The sequence below is a fragment of the Molossus molossus genome, unplaced genomic scaffold, assembly GCF_014108415.1.
Source record: "Molossus molossus isolate mMolMol1 unplaced genomic scaffold, mMolMol1.p scaffold_m16_p_6, whole genome shotgun sequence".
Taxonomy (NCBI): Eukaryota; Metazoa; Chordata; class Mammalia; order Chiroptera; family Molossidae; genus Molossus; species Molossus molossus.
The window spans coordinates 23,339,182-23,359,282 of record NW_023425399.1 but is presented as its reverse complement, the minus strand read 5'-3'; the positions used below and the strand labels follow the sequence as shown (position 1 = coordinate 23,359,282).

At 40.4% G+C, this 20,101-nt stretch overlaps 1 protein-coding gene across 3 annotated transcripts in view; it reads left to right on the top strand.

The window, feature by feature from the left end:
* Positions 1 to 740: 740 nt before the first annotated feature.
* TPX2 (TPX2 microtubule nucleation factor) overlaps positions 741 to 20,101 on the top strand; it is a 57,819-nt gene continuing 38,458 nt past the window's right edge. For 2 of the 3 annotated variants that reach the window (XM_036245517.1, XM_036245518.1), the window contains exon 1: positions 18,207 to 18,321. In XM_036245517.1, coding sequence (XP_036101410.1) covers positions 18,216 to 18,321 — 106 coding nt within the window. In that variant the 5' untranslated portion in view covers positions 18,207 to 18,215. Of the gene's footprint in view, positions 833 to 18,206; positions 18,322 to 20,101 lie in introns of those variants that run through there. The other variant, XM_036245519.1, reaches the window with a different exon arrangement.

Here is a 20,101-nt window from a genome sequence, read left to right as displayed (position 1 = left end):
AGCGGGAACTGAACCCGGGTCTCTCCGGACCGCAGGCCGACGCTCTAACCGCTGAGCCAAACTGGCCAGGGCTGGAAAAAAATTTTTTTAAATGCCAGATGTTCCTGGGTTTGATTCTTGGTCAAGGGCATGTACCTGTGCTGCAGGTTTGATCCCTGGCCCAGCCAGGTCGGTGGGAGTGGGAGGCAACCAGTCCATGTGTCTCTCTCACATTGATCTCTCTTTCATTCCCTCTCTCTCTCTCCCACTCTTTTTCTAAAAATCAATGGAAAAAATATCCTGGAGTGAGGACTTACAACAACAACAAAAATGCTATTTCTACTTTTTAAAATTAAAAAAAGGTAGTATTTTTTTTTTTTAAATAATCTTTTTAAAGTATGCCTACGATTTGTCCTGTTTGAATAGAATAGAAGTGCACACTATTACCCCTTGGTGTTAGTGTTCCTAAATTGCAGGTTTTAGAAAGGTTGCTTTAAAGTGGGAGTAGGTAGAGGTAATATGAATGACACGAATAGGCAGCAAATGTACACAAACAATTTAAATGAATATTTTTATACTGATGAAAAAATCCATTAAGAAGTTTGGCTTTTGGGGGATCAATGCTATTTAGACTTCAGCTCTCAGAGCACTCTGTTTTTGAGAGAGGGTATCCTTGATCTTATAGCTCCTTCCTGTTCTCTGCTAACCTTTTTTGCTACAGAGAACTTGAACCTGTTTCATCACCTTTCTGCTTCTTCCAGGTTCTTGATAAGAAGTACTTGCTAGACTTCAAGATTTCAGAAGAGAGGTGAAAGTATATTGCAACTTTAGTTGGACTGACATTAAACCACAGGTAAAGTTGTGTCCACAGTGAGTTACAGAATAAGGGGGACATTAATATACTAGCTTCAGAAGTGTTTAAATATGTTTAATATATCTTTATAAAGTAAAATGTTTTTGAAGAAAATTTATTTAATATTGGGAAAGCAAAAGAAAACTATATAACCCATTGTCCCACCTCTCATAAGCTATGGCTAGCATTTTGATGGATTTCTTTCCAGTGTTTTTTGTGTGTGCCTATATTTGGTTTTCAAAACTCATGCACTAAAAACCTCATTTTTCCTCCCTACTTAATAGGTTATGAACATTTTTTCATGCCATTAAAATTATGAAAACATAATTTTATATGGTATTTCATTATATGGTTCTGTAGTATTTTACCTAAAGAAGTCATCGGACAGAAAGAATACATAAAAAGGGGAATATCTGGCCCAGACTGGGTTGCCTCAGCAGTTAGAGCATCAGCCCTTGGACCAAAGGTTCAGTTCCTGGTGAAGGGCATGCACCTCGGTTGTGGGTTTCATCCTCAGCCCCAGTTGGGGTTGTCTGGTTGTCTGGGAAGTGATCAATCCATGTGTCTTTCTCACTTCAGTATTTCTCTCCCCCCCCCCCCCCCCGCTCCCCCCCTTCCACTCTATCTGAAGATAAATGGAAGGAAAAAAGTATTCTTGGGTGAGGATTAAACAAAAGTAGTAATAATAATAATAGTAATAGTGTATATTTTTAAGACTTTGGTACATAATACCAGATAGCCTCATAGAAAAATTATGCTGATTCACATACCCACTGACAGTGTATGTTCATACAGGCACAAATTTATATTTTTAAAATATGGCCTTGGCCGGTTTGGCTTAGCGGTTAAAGCATCGGGCCATGGACCAGAGAGTCCCGGGTTTGGTTCCCACTAAGGGCACGTACCTTGGTTGTAGTTCGTCCCTGTCCCCTGTTGGGGTCGTGTGGGTGGCAACCAGTCGATGTGTCTCTCTCACATCGATGTTTCTTTCTCTCTTCCTCCTCCTCTCTCTCCCACTCTGCCTGAAGATAAATGCAAATAATAATAACATGTAATACATTTGCATTCTGCAAAAATCAAAATAATGTAAAAAGATTTCTAGTAGTTAAAAATCTTCCAACCCTGTCACTGTCTACCTCACTCCCTGCCACCCCATAGGGTGATCACTTTTTTAGGATCATGGGTGTTTCGCGCCTATTTTCCAAATCTTTGGAAGGATATAAATCTCTATAAGACAGAGTGATTGAGATTTGATGAGGATTATAACCTGTGGCCCCACTCTCAACCCTTACAAACTCTTTTAGCTTCTTACTTTTGGAATATCAGAACACTTTGATATTCTACAAAGATTTTTTCTTAGTATTCTACAAAGATATTTGGCCTGGAGGTAAATGGCATCTTTGAATTCTACCTAGGTCCTATTAGTCATATGAGTGTGGATTATGGTTTATAGACTCTATGGATAAATTAAAGCAGAACTGAGTGTATAATTCTTCAGAGAGAGTGATATGAAACTCACAGTTGGGGAGAGAAATTATAGAAAAATATATTTGCTTGAGGTTTCTGGACATTGATGAATTAGAACAAGTGTCCATGTGTCCTGTGCTGACTTCTGAGTGCTTGGACAGTGAAGGATTGCCATTGGATTTTAAATTGACCCAATTTTGGAAGCTTCATAGATCTGTTTCTGTAAACAGATCCGATTTCAACACAGAAGTTAGCAAACATAAATGTGGAAACACAAAGTCCATTAACTTCCTTTAGACTTAGTTTGTGACTTAGATTCACAGTTAAAATTGCATGCTGGATTATGTTGCCATTTACTGACTCCTGCTGATCTCTTATGTAAAAAAAAAAATGTAGGTGTTTTCTCCCTTGGTAAGATGAAAATAACTCAACTCTATTTAACTTGTGGTAACAGGATCTCTTATCCCTTGTGAAAGTAGGAGAGGGTGTCCCTGGGGAAATGGCACTGCCTGGGATGGGACCATCTAACTAACTACACTTCTAATGAAGTCTTGAGTTGCTCTGTTTACTCTATGACATTATCAGTTTAACTCATGATTTTTCCTGCAGTATAAATAGGCAAGACACAGCTCAAAAGCTGAATAGTGAGATTCTCAATTGAGAGCATCTATCACACCAAAGTCTTTGTTTTGCTTAGGAGCTGCTTGTCCACTGTTTCAGCCTTGCTTAGAATGCACCCTTTTGTCACTTCCCCACATCCACTTCTGAACCTGCACCTTTCGATTTATAGAGCTTGTAAAGTCTAGTTATTTTTGGTTTGAGAGTGAAGAGAGACAGGAGGTGATAGAGGTTAATATCAGGTGACTGTGGAAACAGGTTACATTGCTTCTTTTGCAGTTGTGTACCCCCCCTGCTTCCTCTTTTTATTTATCTCTCTCTCTCTTTTTTTTTTATCCTCACCCAAGGACATTTTTCCATTTTTTGTTCAGGTAGAGTGGGAGGGAGAGAGAGGAAAAGAGAGAGAGAGAAACATCGATGTGAAGGGACACATCGAGTGGCTGCCACCCTCACGACCAACCAGGGCCGGGGACAAACTGCAACCGAGGCACATGCCCTTAGCGGGAACCAAACCCGGCTCTCTGCACCGCAGGCCGACGCTCCAACCGCTGAGCCAAACTGGCCAGGGCTATCTCTCTTTTTTTAAAATAAAAAGCTTTTATTGATGTTTTTAGAGAGGAAGGGAGAGAAAGATAGAAACATTAATGTGAGAGAGAAACATCCATCAGCTGCCTCTTGCATGTCTCCTACTGGGGATCGAGAACTAAACCTGTGCATGTGGCCTGACTGAGAATTGAACTAGGACCTCTTAGTCCATGGAACGATGCTCAATCCACTGAGCCACACTGGCCAGGCTTCATTTATCTCTTCCCCTAGAAAAATTCAACATTCATCCTTAGCCTATAGAACTCTGCAGCTCTGTCTGTATCTTTTAGGTATCACTTCCACCAGGAAGCCTGTGCTGACCTCCTTTACTCTATTACTCTTCTCTGCACTTCCATAGTTTATCCTTAGTTGCCTTTGGTTTATTCCCCATTATAGCAAGGATCACCCTGTATCATAATTGTATTCTTCATTCAATTGTGAGTTGCTTAAGGGAAGGGATTATTTATATCATTTTAGGCTTTGTTTTTGGGGAAAAAAAATAAGCTATATGATATGATGGATGGCACTTAGTAGGCAGTCTTTGAAAGGAAAGTAGTTCATGACACATGGGAGAGACTTTTTTCTCATGTCTATTGTAGGATTACTGGTCATAGAGCTTTTTTTTTATTTATAATGTTTCTAGGTTTGCAGGAGTCTGAAGCTGTGTTGGATTTAGGTAATTTTGAAATGCAACTCTGATTGTTTTGCTTGGCAGTTTAATTTGTTTGGGGGAATGTGGTTGACACATGTGCCCTTTTTTTTTTTTCCCAGTGAGACCTGTTGACAGAAATTCAATCTTGATTAAGGGGTGCAGGAAGGCATCCAGTTCCCACTATGCATGAGGCTCTCATTTAAACAGTTGGCTTTGCCCCTGGCCTGCTCCATTTCCTACCAAGCCTTGTGCTCCTTAATATTTGAGAGTTTTACATCCTAGTATTATTTATGATAGAGTCAGTGTGGTGAAACTGACATCATCTTGTAGTTACTTTTGGCGTTGTTTCTGTGCTTGTACTAGCACCCTTTATTGAGGAGAGTCAGACCTCTCAGTGGATGTGCATTTACTTATTTATTCCCATTTTGGGAGTATGGAGGGATGGCCATGCCACACCAAAAAATAGCTCAAAAGAAGCTTTTAAACAAGAGGTCATGTTTAAAATAGTATTTTGGTTTTAAAATTTTACTTAACTAAAGATCAGGTGCGTTTAGGTTTGCCTTTTAACTCCCACCAATTAAATGTAGTCCGTGACCTCAGAGGGCATCCCTCCTTCTGATGTTTGAAAATACCCTCTTCATAGTCTGTTTATTTTACTCTAGAAAATCCACTGAGAGGTTCAGGCTAACCTCCATCTTACGTATAGCAAAAACTTTATATACAAAAGTACAAACTTAGAAAAAGAAATTAAGGGGTGATGCTTTACGGGAAGATTCAGAGTTTTTCTGGTATATTTAGAATAGGGTTTTTAATTTATCCATGTTCTTTATGAACAACTTGTCGGGATGCTTCGTTTTTCTATAGAGCAGAAGTTATTTTTTGTCTAACAGATTAGTATGATTTGGTTACCTACCTATTTTTTAAAAAATTTAATATAACTTAATTTTTTTTATCACCATTTATCCCCCTATACTCTCTTCCACCTCCACAATCACTTCTCCCCCAATCACCACATTGTTGTCTGTGTCAATGAGTTTTTTTTTTCTTTTTTGCTCAATCTCTCTAGTTCCCCATCCCCCTCAACAACTGTCAGCCTGCTCTCTAAGTCTGTCTCTGTTTTGCTTGTTAGTTCATTTTGTTAATTAGAGTCCAATTATGAGTGAAATCATATGGTATTTGTTTTTCTCTGACTGGCTTATTTTACTTAGCATAATGTTCTCTAGGTCCATCTAGGCTGTTAAAAAGGGTAAAATTTCCTTTCTTTTTATAGCCAAGTAGTATTCCATTGTGTAAATGTACAATAGTAGTTGTTGTTTTTTTTGTTTTTGTTTTTTATCCTCACCCGAGGACATTTTTCCATTTTTTACACAGATAGAGTGGGAGGGAGAGAGAGGAAGAGAAAGAGAGAGAGAGAGAGAAACATCGACATGAAAGAGACACATCGAGTGGCTGCCACCCGCACGACCAACCAGGGCCGGTGACAAACTGCAACCAAGGTACATGCCCTTAGCGGGAACCGAACCCGGGTCTCTCCGGACTGCAGGCCGATGCTCTAACCGCTGAGCCAAACCAGCCAGGGCTGTTTTATCTACTCATCTACTGTTGGACACTTGGGTTGCTTCCAGATCTTGGCTATTGTAAATAATGCTGCAGTGAACATAGGGGTACATATATTCTTTCAAATAGTGTTTTGAATTTCTTGGGATAAAGTCCCAGAGGTAGAAGTGTGAGGTGATACCTCACTGTTGTTATTTATTTATTTATTTTTTATCCTCACCCAAGGACATTTTTTCATTTTTTGTTTAGATAGAGTGGATGGGAGAGAGAGAGAGAGAAACATTGACGTGAAAGGGACACATCGAGTGGCTGCCACCCGCACGACCAACCAGGGCCGGTGACAAACTGCAACCCAGGTACATGCCCTTAGCGGGAACCAAACCCGGGTCTCTCCAGACTGCAGGACAACGCTCTTAATTGCTGAGCCAAACCAGCCAGGGCTCATTGTTGTTATTTTTAATACCTTTTTATTTATTTCAGAGAGAGGAAGGGAAAGGGAGAAAGATATAGAAACATCAATGAGAGTGAAACATCTATCGGCTGCCTCCTGCACGCCTCCTTCTGGGGAGTGAACCCAAAACCCGGGCATGTGCCTTGACTGGAAATTGAACCAGTGACCTCCTGGTGATGCTCAACCAACTGAGCCACACTAGCTGGGCTCATTATGGTTTTAATTTACATTTCTCTGATGATTAGTGATGCTGACCTTCTTTTATATGTCTTTTGGCCATCTGTATGTCCTCTTTGGAGAAGTGTCTATTCAGGTCCTTTGTGCAATATTTGATTGTATTATTTGGGGTTTTTTTGGTGTTGAGTTTTATAAATTATTTTTTTCAATGCTCTTTTTTTTTTTTTTTTTTTTTTTTTTATCCTCACCCGAGGATACTTTTCCATTTTTTTTGTACAGATAGAGTGGGAGGGAGAGAGAGAGAGAGAAACATCGATGTGAAGGGACACATCGAGCGGCTGCCACCCGCACGACCAACCAGGGCCGGGACAAACTGCAACCGAAATACGTGCCCCCAGCGGGAACCGAACCCGGGTCTCTCCAGACCGCAGGCCGACGCTCTAACCGCTGAGCCAAACCGGCCAGGGCCATAAATTATTTTTTTAATCCTCACCTGAGGATATTTTTCCATTGCTTTCTAGATAGAGTGGAAGGGAGAGAGAGAAAGAGAGAGAAACATTGATGTGAGAGAGACACATCAGGGCCGAGGATCAAACCTGCAATCCAGGTATGTGCCCTTGACTGGGAATCAAACCATAGACCCTTCGGTCCATGGGCCGACACTAACCACTGAGAAACCCATCCAGGGCGAGTTTTATAAGTTCTTTATAAATTTCATATATGAAGCTGATATCAGATGTATCAGTGAATATGTTCTCCCATTCAGTGGGTTATCTTTTCATTTTGTTGATAGTTTCCTTTGCTATGCATTAACTTTTTAGTTTGATGTAGTACCATTTGTTTACTTTTTTTTTTGTTTCCCTTGCCTTAGGAAATATATCATAAAAAATATTGCTAAAAGAAATGTCCAAGATTTTACAGCCTATGTTTTCTTTTAGAACTTTAATGGTTCCAAGTCTAACACTTGAGTCTTTAATCCATTTTGGGTTTATTTTTGTGTATGGTATAAGAAGGTGGTGTATGTCCAGTGGTCGAGCATTGACCCAGGCACCAGGAGGTCGCTGGTTCGATTCCCAGTCAGGATACATGCCCAGGTTGTGGGCCTTATCCCCAGTGCGGGGCATGCAGGAGGCGGCCAGTCTATGTTTTCTCCCATTGATGTTTCTGTCTCTCTCCCTTTCACTTCCTCTCTCTAAAATCAATAAAGGAAAAAAAAAAAAAAAAGAAGAAGGTGGTGTAGTTTTGTTTGTTTGGTTTTTTTTGCATGTATCTGTCCAATTTTCCCAGCAACATTTATTGAATAGACTATCTTTAGCTCATTGTATGTTTTTGTGTCCTTTATCAAGTATTAATTGACTGTAAAGGCATAGGTTTATTTCTGGGCTCTCTATTCTGTTCCATTGATCTATATGTCTGTTTTTATGCCAGTACCATGTTGTTTTGATTGTTATGGGGATTGTTTTCTTAATTTTCCTTCCTGATAGTTCATTATTTGTTTTTATTTTTTTTTTTTATCCTCACCCGAGGACATTTTTCCATTTTTTGTTCAGGTAGAGTAGGAGGGGGAGAGAGGAACAGAGAGAGAGAAACATCGACGTGAAGGGACACATCGAGTGGCTGCCACCCGCACGACTGACCAGAGCCGGGGACAAACTGCAACCAAGGTACATGCCCTTAGCGGGAACCGAACCCGGGTCTCTCGGGACCGCAGGCCGACGCTCTAACCGCTGAGCCAAACCGGCCAGGGCATTATTGATTATAAAAATGCAACTGATTTCTAGATGTTTCTTTTGTATCTTGCTACTTTACTTCATTTATCAGTGCTAGTAATTTTTTGGTGGAACCATTAGGGTTCTCTATATACAGTATCATGTCATCTGCAAATAATGATAGATTTACTTCCTCCTTTCCAGTTTGGATGCTTTTTGTTTCTTCTTGTCTGATTGCAGTGGTTAGGACTTCTAGTACTGTGTTGAATAAGAGTGGTGAAAGCAGACATCCCTGTCTTATTTCCGACCTTAAGGAAAACAATTGTGGTTTTTGCCCATTGAGTATGATGTTGGCTGTAGGTTTATCATACATGGACTTTATTACTTTGAGGTATGTTCCCTCTATTCCCACTTTGCTTAGAGTTTTTATCATAAATGGATGTTAGATTTTATCAAATTCTTTTTCTGCATCTATTGATGTGATCATGTGGATTTAACCCTTCATTTTGTTTATGTGGTGTATCACGTTAATTTATTTGCAGGTATTGTACCAACCTTGCATCCACAGAATAAATCCCATTTGATCATGGTGTATGATCTCTTTTTTTTTTTTCTTTATTGATTTTAGAGAGCATGTAAGGGAGAGGGAGAGAGAGAAACATTGATGAGAGAGAACATCGATTGACTGCCTACGGCATGCCCCCCACTGGATTGGGCCCACAACCTGGGCATGTACCCTGACCGGGAATTGAACTGGTGGTCACGGATCAATGCTCAACCACTGAGCCACACTGGCTGGGCTGATCTTTTTAATGTATTGCTGGGATCAGTTTGCTAATATTTTGATAAGGACTACCTTGTTTTTGAAGGAATATTTATAGGAAAACCCTCATATTATAATAATTCCAGATTTTGGAATCCTATGTACCTGGTCTTAAAACTCAACGCTGGCCCTGGCTGGTTTGATTCAACGGTTAGAGTGTCGGCCTGCGGACCAGAGAGTCCTGGGTTTGGTTCCTGCTAAAGTCATGTACCTCTGTTGCAGTTTGTCCCTGACCCAGTTGGGGTCGTGTGGGTGGCAACTAGTCAATGTGTCTCTCTCACATCTATGTTTCTCTCTCTTCCCCCCTTTTTCCTTCCTGGTCTATCTGAAGATAAATGCGAAAATGTCCTCGGGTGAGGATAAAAAAACAAAACAAAACTCAGCGCTGCACCCTGGCCGGTTTGCCTCAGTGGTTAGAGCATCAGCCCACATCCAAAGAGTCGTGGGTTTGATTCTGGTCAAGGCTACATACCTCGGTTGCAGTTTGTCCCTGGCCCTGGTTGGGATGGTGCCGGAGGCAACCAGTCGATGTGTTTCTCTCACATCAATGTTTCTTTCTCTCTGTTCCCTTCCCTTCCACTCTGAAATAAATAAATAAATAAAATAAATAAATATTTGAAGAAAAAAAAACAACACTACTACTCTAGTTGGTAATTGGAGTAGCTTAACTTCTCAGAGCTAGTTTCCTTATTTGTAAAAAGGTGATGATGATATCTACCTCTATATTGTTAATTCAGTTTACATGAGATGATTTATGTGAAGTGCCTGGGTAGGTGCTTGGCCTGTAGTAGACAGTCAGTATTTGGAATTTATTATTACTTATTAATGGTTTTGTGTCTTGCTCCTTGACATTTGATATTGTCAAGTAAATATGAGAGGCAGTGGATGGTGTAGTAGATGAGGACATACCCTTTAGAACCTGTCTAGGTTCAAATTCTGGTTCTGTTACTTCTTAGCTATGTTGTGACCATGAACAAGTAGTAAATATCTCTGCCTCAGTTTCCACTTCTGTAAAATGAAGGTAGTAACAGTGCCTACTTCATAGGGTAATTGTGAGGATTTAGTGATTTAATGTAAAATACTGCCAGCTATGCCTGGCATGTCATAAATACTTAGTAATTAATAGCTATGATGTTTATTAATTTGTGTATGTAATTAATTAATTAATTATATCCATACCCGAGGACATTTTTCCATTTTTTTGTTCAGATAGAGTGGGAGGGAGAGAGGGAGAGAAACATTGATGTGAGAGAGACACATTGAGTGGTGCCACCCACACAACCCCAACCAGGGCCGGGGACAAACTGCAACCAGGTACATGTCCTTTGCAGGAACCAAACCTGGGTCTCTCTGGATCGCAGGCTGACGCTCTAACTGCTAAGCCAAACCAGCCAGTGCTAGCTATGAGTTTTAACTTTATATACCTTTTCAAGTTTACATACCTTTTTATTAAGTCAATACCCAGGAACATTTTATTTTTATACAGAAATATTACAAAAGAAAGAGAATATGTAATGTGAATATGTGAAAATTAGTAACCAATTTATAGACCATGTAAATGGGATGCATTATTTCCAAAAATTAAGAGTTTTAACAGTTATTGTTGGATTTAAGAATACTTAATAACAATTCTAGAAAGTTCTATAAACATAGATTTAGGGGGAAATAAATACTACTTAATTAGTTCTTTAAACTGAAAAGGTATGCATTGATATAATAAAAACATTCAGAGTATAAAAGTTCATAAAACCAAGTCTTCTGACCTAGAACTCCCAGCTCTCTTCCCAGACCCAAATATGTTAACATTTTGAGTCTCCTTCCACAATAGTCTATGTATGTACAAAGGTACAAGTGAGTACATATTACCCTTTCTCTCTTTTTAGCATTAATGGGAACACGCACTTCTGCATTTTGCTTTTCTTATTTAATAGTTCTTGAAGCTCATTATGCATATATAATCACATGTAAAGTTACCTAATACTAAAGTTAATATTTTATTATGTTTTTGCCAGAATTTATTAAACCTGTCTCTTATTGGTAGAATTTGGGTTTTCAGAGTTTTGGCTTTTATGCACACTGTTCTATAGTGAACATGCTTATACTTACATATATGCCTAAATACATATTTGTAAGATAAATTTTTATGTTTGACAACATCTCTCAAAAGGAAGAATGCAAATTGCCATCCAAAGAGGTTAGCAGTATAGCTCTATAACTAAAAAAGGGGGGGGTGGTGGTGAAATTTGAATTCTTTCCAGGTGGTTTTCAGTAGCATGCTTTGGTGAAATCATGGTTTTTAGAAGGCTAAATGGGGTTGCTGCAAAATTACATTCCTGCCTCTTTCCTCCCCCAACTTTAGTTGTCTTCATTGCATTCCTGCCTGGGAAGTGTTCCCAGTGACCTGGGTTAGGCATTAAGATCATGGGAATCCAGGATTTTCCCATGTCTTCAGCATGTTTGTTCACAAGAACAGGAAAAGTTCCTCCTTGTAGAAGGGGAATTTTAATCACTGTCAGACACTGGGGAATCTTTCAGTAAGGGTCCTTTGAATAGAAATGTGGTCAAGGAGAAGGAAAGATAGTAGGTCAAAGGTAGTGATAATTTTATAGTAGTATATTTTGTAGCACTCGAAATATCTTATTTGTTTATAGGAAAAAGGTAGGCAGAAAAGTAGAGTGACTTGCTTGTTGCTGTCTCTGGCATGATACATCTGGTAAATGCCAGAGACGGCTTGAATTCCGGACTTCTAAATTCGTTAGGATTATTTTTGGCTGTAAGTGACAGAAAATGTAACTATAATGGCTTATACAAAAAAAGCATTACTGTCTGGAAGTAGATGGTTGCTAATGTTTAATCATCAATGATCAGTAACTCAGTGATGTCAGAGTTAATGTCTGTTACGTTCATAGCCATACATTCATGTGTACACGTGATGGCTGCTATAGCTCCAGCCGTCATATCTACCTTCAAGGCAAGAAGGAGGGTGATCCCTGGCCGGTTTGGTCCAGCAGTTAGAGCGTTGGCCTGCGGTCTGGAGAGACCCGGGTTCGGTTTCCGCTAAGGGCACGTACCTCGGTTGCAGTTTGTCCCTGGCCCTGGTTGGGTCATGTGGGTGGCAACCACTGGATGTGTCCCTTTCATGTCGATGTTTCTCTTTCCCTCCCACTCTATCTGAACAAAATATCAAAAAATGCCCTCAGGTGAGGATAAAAAAAAAAAAGGAGGAGGGTGAAAGAAAAGGGCAGGTACAGGGGCTGTAGCTGTATCAGGAAAATAAGAGTTTTTATATAAATCTTTCATCCAATGCCTACTTTTTTCTCATTGGCCAGAGCTGTGCCATGGCTACTTTAAGCTTGGAAGGTGGTATTAAGGAGGTGACTTCCATTATAGTGTGCTTCCTACTGTTTTGATGATGTTCAGAGAAAAATATTTAACAATGGCTTGACTTAATCTATGTTAATCTCTGATTCTCTTTATAGTTTATACTATATAATTTAAGTACTATATGCTATCTTATTTATTGCGAGTATAGGACTTCAGCTACTCTCTAGATTTTAAATTCCTTTGTATTTGAGCCTAGATCTTCTACTTTTTGTATGAGACTTGGTGTTGCATCCCTGAATGTTTGTGAGGAGCTTCGATATCATCAAGTCCGTATCTGATGGACTGCTAAGAAATGGCTTATTGAGTTAAATTGAATACTGAAAGTAGAAATGAGGGAGAGTGAAAATTTTAGAATGAGGATAATAAAGGGCCATCTATTTAGGGTAAAAGACTATGGAGAGTGAATCTACTTGGAAATAAATACAATACTACTTTCTATGAAAATAAAAAGCTTAAGTACATTAACATGCTCCTCTGATTCACAGGGTGAGAGAGAAGAATGATATGGAAAGAACATTGTACTGAAGTCAGGGGCCTCAGTTCTAGATCTAATTATGCCTTTACATAACTGCCATATTGGGCAAGTCATTTAATCTCTCTTACCTTCAGCTTCCTCTTTTGGGACGGGGGTAATAATACTGCTTTATAGGATTATTGAGAGTATTAGGAATAGTACATGTTTAGTACTTCATGGCACCTGGCATGTATAAGCACCTTTAGTAACTGTTTTTACCATGATCATTAGTATTATTGTTGTGTGATCTTGGAGGACCCCTTTTTACATCCATTAATTCTTACACACTGCAAAAATTAGGTGTCATATAAGATTACCCCCAGTTCCAAAATGTCATATTTATACACTCAGTCGCTCAACTGCGGCATTGTTATAAAGGTATCTGTGGAGTTCTGAATTCATAGGAGACCATGGGAAGATGAAGTGCTCTATCTAGTGTATAGATTGATGTCACTATGTAAACCTAATGTGTCAGAACAAATGTTTCTGAGGCACTGAAGTACCTTCTGAATTATCCCAGGCCACTGAGAGAAGCTAATGAAATGCTGGCCAAACCACAGAGCAGCGATGAAGTTGGGTATAACTAATTGTATGATTTCTCTCAGGGTATACGTATAGTGGTATAATAATAGAGAAAATGAGCACTGAGGGCTGTTAGTGCCCAGAATCGGTGACAGTTTGGGGAACTGGCACACCTCTCTGGTAATATGAGTGTTACTCTTCTGAGGAACATTTTACAGTACGTATCAAGAACCAGCAATTCCATCTTTAAGAATTTATCTTAAGGGAGGAATTATGGATGTGTATAGAAATTTAGCTCCAAGGATATTCTTCTAGTAGTAGTACTATCTTTAAAATGAAAATACTGAGAAAAGCATAAAAATAGGGAATAACTCTTAAGTTATGGTACAGCCATCAATTGATTATGTATTGATATTTTTCAGTCTAATTCCAACTATTTCCATATCCATATAGGGCTGGAGTGGGGGCTGACTTTAAACCTACATAGGTTTCCACAGAACAGTATAGAACTTTGTACATAGGAGTAGGATGGACCCATATCTTTGATTTGCTCCTTTTACTTAATCTGCATATTATGCCTTTTATTCATATACATATATATATTTTAATCCTTACCCAAGGATATGTTTATTGATTTTAGAGAGAGAATGAGAGAGGAAGAGAAAGAAACATTGATGTGAGAGAGAAACATCGATCAGTTGTCTCCTGTACGTGACCCGACTGGGGATTGAACCCACAACCTAGGTATGTGCCCTGACCAGGAATTAAACCTGCAACCTTTTTGGTGTATGGGACGACGCTCCAATCAACTGCGCTAGCCTGCCAGGGCTTACATATTTTTTATTTTATTTATTTAAAAAAAATTTTTTTCCCCATTTATTGATTTGAGAGAGAGAGGAAGAGAGAGAGAGAGATAGAAACATCGATGAGCATGAACATTGATTGGCCACTTCCTACATGCCCCCTAGTGGGTATCGGGCCCACAGCCTGGGCGTGTGCTCTGACCAGGAATCAAACCTGCAGCCTCATAGTGCATGGATTGACGCTCAACCACTGAGCCACACCAGCTGGCTATTGTATTAATTTTTTTATTTTTAAACATCTTTTTTTTTTTTTTTCCTCACCCAAGGACATTTTTGCATTTACCTTCAGATAGAATGGGAGGGAAAGAAGGAGGGGGGGAGAGAAACATCAATGTGAGAGAGACACATTAAGTGGTTGCCACCCATGCGACCCCAACCAGGGCCAGGGACAAACTGCAACCGAGGTACGTGCCCTTAGCAGGAACCGAACCCCGGACTCTCTGGTTCGTGGGCCGACGCTCTTACTGCTGAGCTAAACCGGCCAGGGCTTAAACTTATCTTTATTGTTGAATGTATTATAGATGTCCTTCTCCCCCACCTCCATCCCCTCCTCTCTAATCCTGCCCCCCTTCTACTTTCTCCACACTGTTGCTGTGTCTATTGGTTATGTATATATGCATGTAAGTTCTTTGGCTTCTCTCTTCCCACCCCACCTCCCCGCTTCCATTTGAGGTTCATCAGTCTAACAACTAATTTGTACTTCCTAATCCCTTCATTTTTTTCACCCAACTCCCCTTCCATCTGGCAACCACAAAAAGCTCTCTGTATCTGAGTCTGTTTCTGTTCTGCTTGCTCATTTTGTTTGTAGAGTCAATTGTTGATAGATATGTATTTATTGCCATTTTATTGTTCTTATTTTTTTATCTTTTTCGAGAAGACCGGTCAACATTTCATATAATACTGGTTTGGTGGTGATGAACTCCTTTAGCTTTTTCTAGTCTGGGAAGCCTTTATATGGCCATTGATTCTAAATGATAGCTTTGCAGGGTAGAGTAATCTTGGTTGTAGGTCCCTGCTTTTTTTCACTTTAAATATTTCTTGCCACTCCCTCTTGGCCTGCAGAGTTTCTTTTGAGAAATCGGCTGACAGCCTTATGGGAGCTTCATTGTAGGTAACTAACTGCTTTTCCCTTGCTGCTTTTAAAATTCTCTCTTTGTGTTTAACCTTTGGCAGTTTGATGATGATGTGTCTTGGTGTGGGCCTCTTGGGGTTCATCTTGTTTGGGACTCTCTGTGCTTCCTGTACTTGTATGTCTGTTTCCTTCACCAAGTTAGGAAAGTTTTCTGCCATTATTGTTTCAAACAGGTTTTTAATTTCTTGCCCTGTCTCTTCTCCTTCTGGCACTCCCATGATGCGAATGTTGGTATGCTTAAAGTTGTCCCACAGGCTCTTTATACACCTCATTTTTTTAAAATTCTTTTTTTCTTTTTGCTGTTCTGATTCGGTGTTTTTTGCTTCCTGATATTCCAAATTAATGGTTTGCTTTTTGACTTCACCTACTCTTCTATTGATTCCCTGTAAATTATTCTTTATTTCAGTTAGTGCATCCTTCATTTCTGACTGGTCCTTGCTCTTGAGGCCTCACTAAGTTCATTGAGTGTCCTTGTAAGCAGTGTTTTGAACTCTGCATCTGTTAGATTGCTTATTTCCATTTCATTTAGGGTTTTTTTGGGGAGTTTTGTTCTGTTTTTTCATTTGGGACACGTTTCTTTGTCTGCTCATTTTGGCTGCCTCTCTGCGTTCGTTTCTATGTATTAGGAAGAGTTGCTATGTCTCCTAGGCATCTTAGGATGGCCTGTTGTAGTAGGTGTCCTGTAGGGTCCAGTGGCACAGCCTCCCTGATCACCCAGCTGGGCCCTCAAGGTACACTCCTTATGTGGACTTTACATCCTTCTGTTGTATTTGAGTCTTGATTGCTGTTGGCACGTCAGTAGGAGGGTTTTACTCAAGCTGGTCAGCTGCAACACTGACCTCTGATTACCTTGGAGGATCAGCTGTGCATGGGCCCGCCACACAGAGCCAGACTTACTTCAGTAGTGTGCTGGTACCCCCTGAGTTCATTTCTTGAGTGTGTCAGTTGTGGAGGTGGTTGGATGGTGGTGCTTCAACATGGTCTGAAGCTGTCCATTGGGTGTGCTGGCTCTGGGGCAAGGGCAGCCACTGCCTGTGTTCTACCTGGGGCCACCAGGCTTAAGCTACAAAGTGATCTGCTGATGGCTGCTTCTAGTGCCGGCATGGGGCCACTTAGCAAGAGGTAAAGGGCTCGCTGTGGCCAGATGCTGCTTGAGAGAATTTAGGAAAATCTGAAGCAGCAGCCAAAACAGGTCAGTCCTATGGTAAAGCCACTGGAAACAGCTTAGGTGGGCCTGAAAGTTGGGTGGGGCAGGGCCTCAGGGAATCACTAGGGCTGGACAAACAGTCTGAGCCAGGTTGCTGGAGTCCCAGATATGGCTGCCCTCTGCCTGCCCTCTGTGGGGGAAGGTTCACCAAAGGAACAAGGGCCTCCGCCAGCACCTTTGTCCAGAAGAAAGTTGCCTCTCCAGTCCTTGTCCTGATGCCAAACAACTCAGTTCTTCCTTGTAGATCTCTGGTGCCTTTCAAGCTGCCTCCCCTCTGTACTGGAGCTCAGAGGGAGGTGGTTCAAGTAAGTCTGTGTGTGGGCTGGGCCCTTTAAGAGGAACTGCCTGGGGCTCTAGCAGCCTCAGCCTCCCTCAGCTTCAGTTCCTGCTGGTTTTACAGCCAGAAGTGATGCGGACTTCTCTTCTTGGCACTGGAACCCTGAGCTGGGTGCTTGGTGTGAGACGGGGATCCCTCTCTCCTGAGGGAGGACCTTCACAGCCAAGGTGTCCTCCTGATTGTGTCCGCCACATGTGGGTGTGGGATCAGCCTGTCTGTGCCTCTGCCACTCCTACTAGTCTCAATGTGGCTGCTGCTTTAATTTTGTAGTTGTAGGACTTCCATTCAGGTTGATTTCAGGTGATTCTGGAGCATAGTTGTTCTGTAAATTAGTTGTAATTTTGATGTGGTTGTGGGAGGAGGCAAGTAACTGCGTTTACCTACGCCCCCATCTTGACCGAGAGTCTTATATATTTTTTAAAGTCCTTTTTTTTTCTTATGCCCAGGAACAATATTTTTATGAAAATAAGGAGAGAAAACCTTTATTTGGCAAAACTGTATTGAGTTCTTACTATATATAAGATACTGTTCTAAGCACCTTGACGGATGTAGTATACACAAATGAGTAAAATCCATCCTTCAGGAATTTACAGTCTACTAGGAGGGACATTTGCGTAGTTAACTAATAAAATTGGATGGTGAACAAAGCACTGTGGCTTTGGAGAGGCAACAATTATGTATTATAGGTAGAAGTCGGGAAAGAGTTTATAGAGAATTGAATTGGACTTTGAATGATGAGTAAGATTTTGGTTAGTAGATATAAAATTTAATGTATGTGTTTCATAAATTGAGTTGTGTGGGACAGAGAGAGAGTAAATTGGATTGGGTTATTCAGGGCAGAGAGAGAGAGTCAATTAGATGGAGGGAAAAATAAAATATTGAATTTAAAACTCCTAACAGTGCATGGCATATTGTGGGTCTTCAAACTTTGCCTCTTTCTAATTGCACCATATTTATCTTAAAGGAGTATTTACAGCTTACCAAAAAGAACAGTTAACTTAGTTTGATTTGAAGTAAGAAGACATGGGCAATGCCCTGGCCGGTTTGGCTCAGCAGTTAGAGCGTTGACCTGCAGTCCAGAGAGACCCAGGTTCAGTTCCTGCTAAGGGTGCATACCTTGGTTGCTGTTTGTCCCCGGCCCTGGTCGGTCGTGCGGGTGGCAACCACTCGATGTGTCCCTTTCATGTCAATGTTTCTCTCTCTCTCTCCCTCCCACTCTATCTGAACAAAAAAATGGGAAAATGTCCTCAGGTGAGGATAAAAAATTAAAAAATAAAAGACATGTGCAGTCAAGTTTTTGAACCATTTCTTTACTTGTAGTTGTCCTGTTGAGAAAAGTGACACTAATACTGGAAAACTTGCTCTTCTGTGCCAAGGTGGAGACAATGTCACAAGTTAAATCCTCTTACTCCTATGATGCTCCCATGGACTTCATCAATTTTACATCTTTGAGTGATGAGGAAGATCCCCAAAACATAGATTCTTGGTTTGGTAAGTGTCTTCTTTCTCTGGTCTTTTTAAGGGTTAATGGCTTGCTTTACTCTGAGGACCTTTCAAAAAAGAAGGGGGGGTTGCAAGTAAATAACTAAAATATACATTTCTGTCTGCACCAAGATACTTTGTCCATGATATGAGAGAAATAATTGAAATGCCCTATAAATTGGGAATGCGCTATCAGTATAAGACAATGTTATTTTTCGGTTAAGAATGACAAATAATTTAAACTTCAGGACTATATAGGGAAATACAGAAATCTATATTTTCCTTAAAATATGATGATGCAAAGTTTAGTGAAACTCGAGGACTCAAAAACATGTCTGTAAGTGATAGCAGCCGCATAAAAACTTGCTCTACTCGTCACTGGGCACAGAGTATAATACTACAACTAGGATATTGGCATTGATACAATCCATCAATCTTACTCAGATTTCCCTTGTACTTGTACTCTTTTTTGTTTATGTGTATTAAATTCTTTGCAATTTTATCACCAGTGTAGGTTTGCGGATCTACCACCACAGTCAAGGTATTAAATGGTTCTCACATCACAAGGATCCTTTTGTTGCCCTTTTATAACTAACTACACTCACCTCCTTCCTGCTACCCTTCCCCAATTCATTTTGTTTGTTTATTTTTACATTTATTTAAATCCTCATCCAAGGATATTTCTCCATTTATCTTAAGATAGAGTGGGAGGGAGGGAGAGAGAGAGAGAGAAAAATAATCAATGTGAGAGAGACACATCGATTGGTTGCTTCTCTCGCACAACTGTAACCAGGGGACTGAACTGCAACCAAGATATGTGCCCTTGACTGGAATCGAAACCGCTTCTCTTTGGTCTGTGGGCCCATGCTCTAACCACTGAGAAAACTGGCCAGGGGCATTTTATTTTATTTGTTTTTTTGTTAATCCTCACTTAAGTATATTTTCCCATTGATTTTTAGATAGAGTGGAAGGGAGGGAGGGAGAAAGAGAAACATCAATGTGAGAGAGGCACATTAGTTGGTTGCCTCTCACATGACCCAGGTTAGGTCCAGGTATCAAACCTGAAATCTAGTTACATGCCCTTGACTGGTCCACAGGCTGACATTCTATAACTGCTCAGCCAAACCTGCCAGGGCCCCAGTTCATTTTAAATGGAAGGATTATGCTACTCAGAACCCAGTCCCTAAACGGAGATAGGATTGCCTGATATTGAGTCATGTGATATGGCACAAATCCTGGCAGCAGAGTACAATAAATAAGGATGGTTATATATTTATATTACTTTGGAATAATATGTGAGACCAGTGATATGCCGGTAGTTGCTGGGGCCACTTCATTTTATTCTTTCTCATGTCCTTTTTTTTTTTTTACTTTATTATGTTTTCATTGATTTGTTAGAGAAGAAGGTAGAGATAGAAACATTTATGTGGGAGAGAAACATCCATCAACCGCTTCCTGCACGCCCCCCACTGGGGATTGAGCCCAAACGCCCTGACCAGAAATCAAACCGGGACCTCTCAGTCTATGGAACGACACTCAATCGACTGAGCCACACCTGCAGGCTCTCATGTCATTTTTATTCCTTATTAAGAGAAATAAATATTGATGGGGGAAGAAAAAGTCCATTGAAGCTATACTTAGCACTGATAATGCAGAGTTCAAATCTGAGGGCACATGCCATTCTTTGGAGAAGAACTTCAATGGTATCAAGAGGGGATTCTAAGAACAGAGGTCTCTTGGAAGTGGTGTGGGAAGAAAGGTAGAGGAGGGCCAACTACCCTCCAGGGGT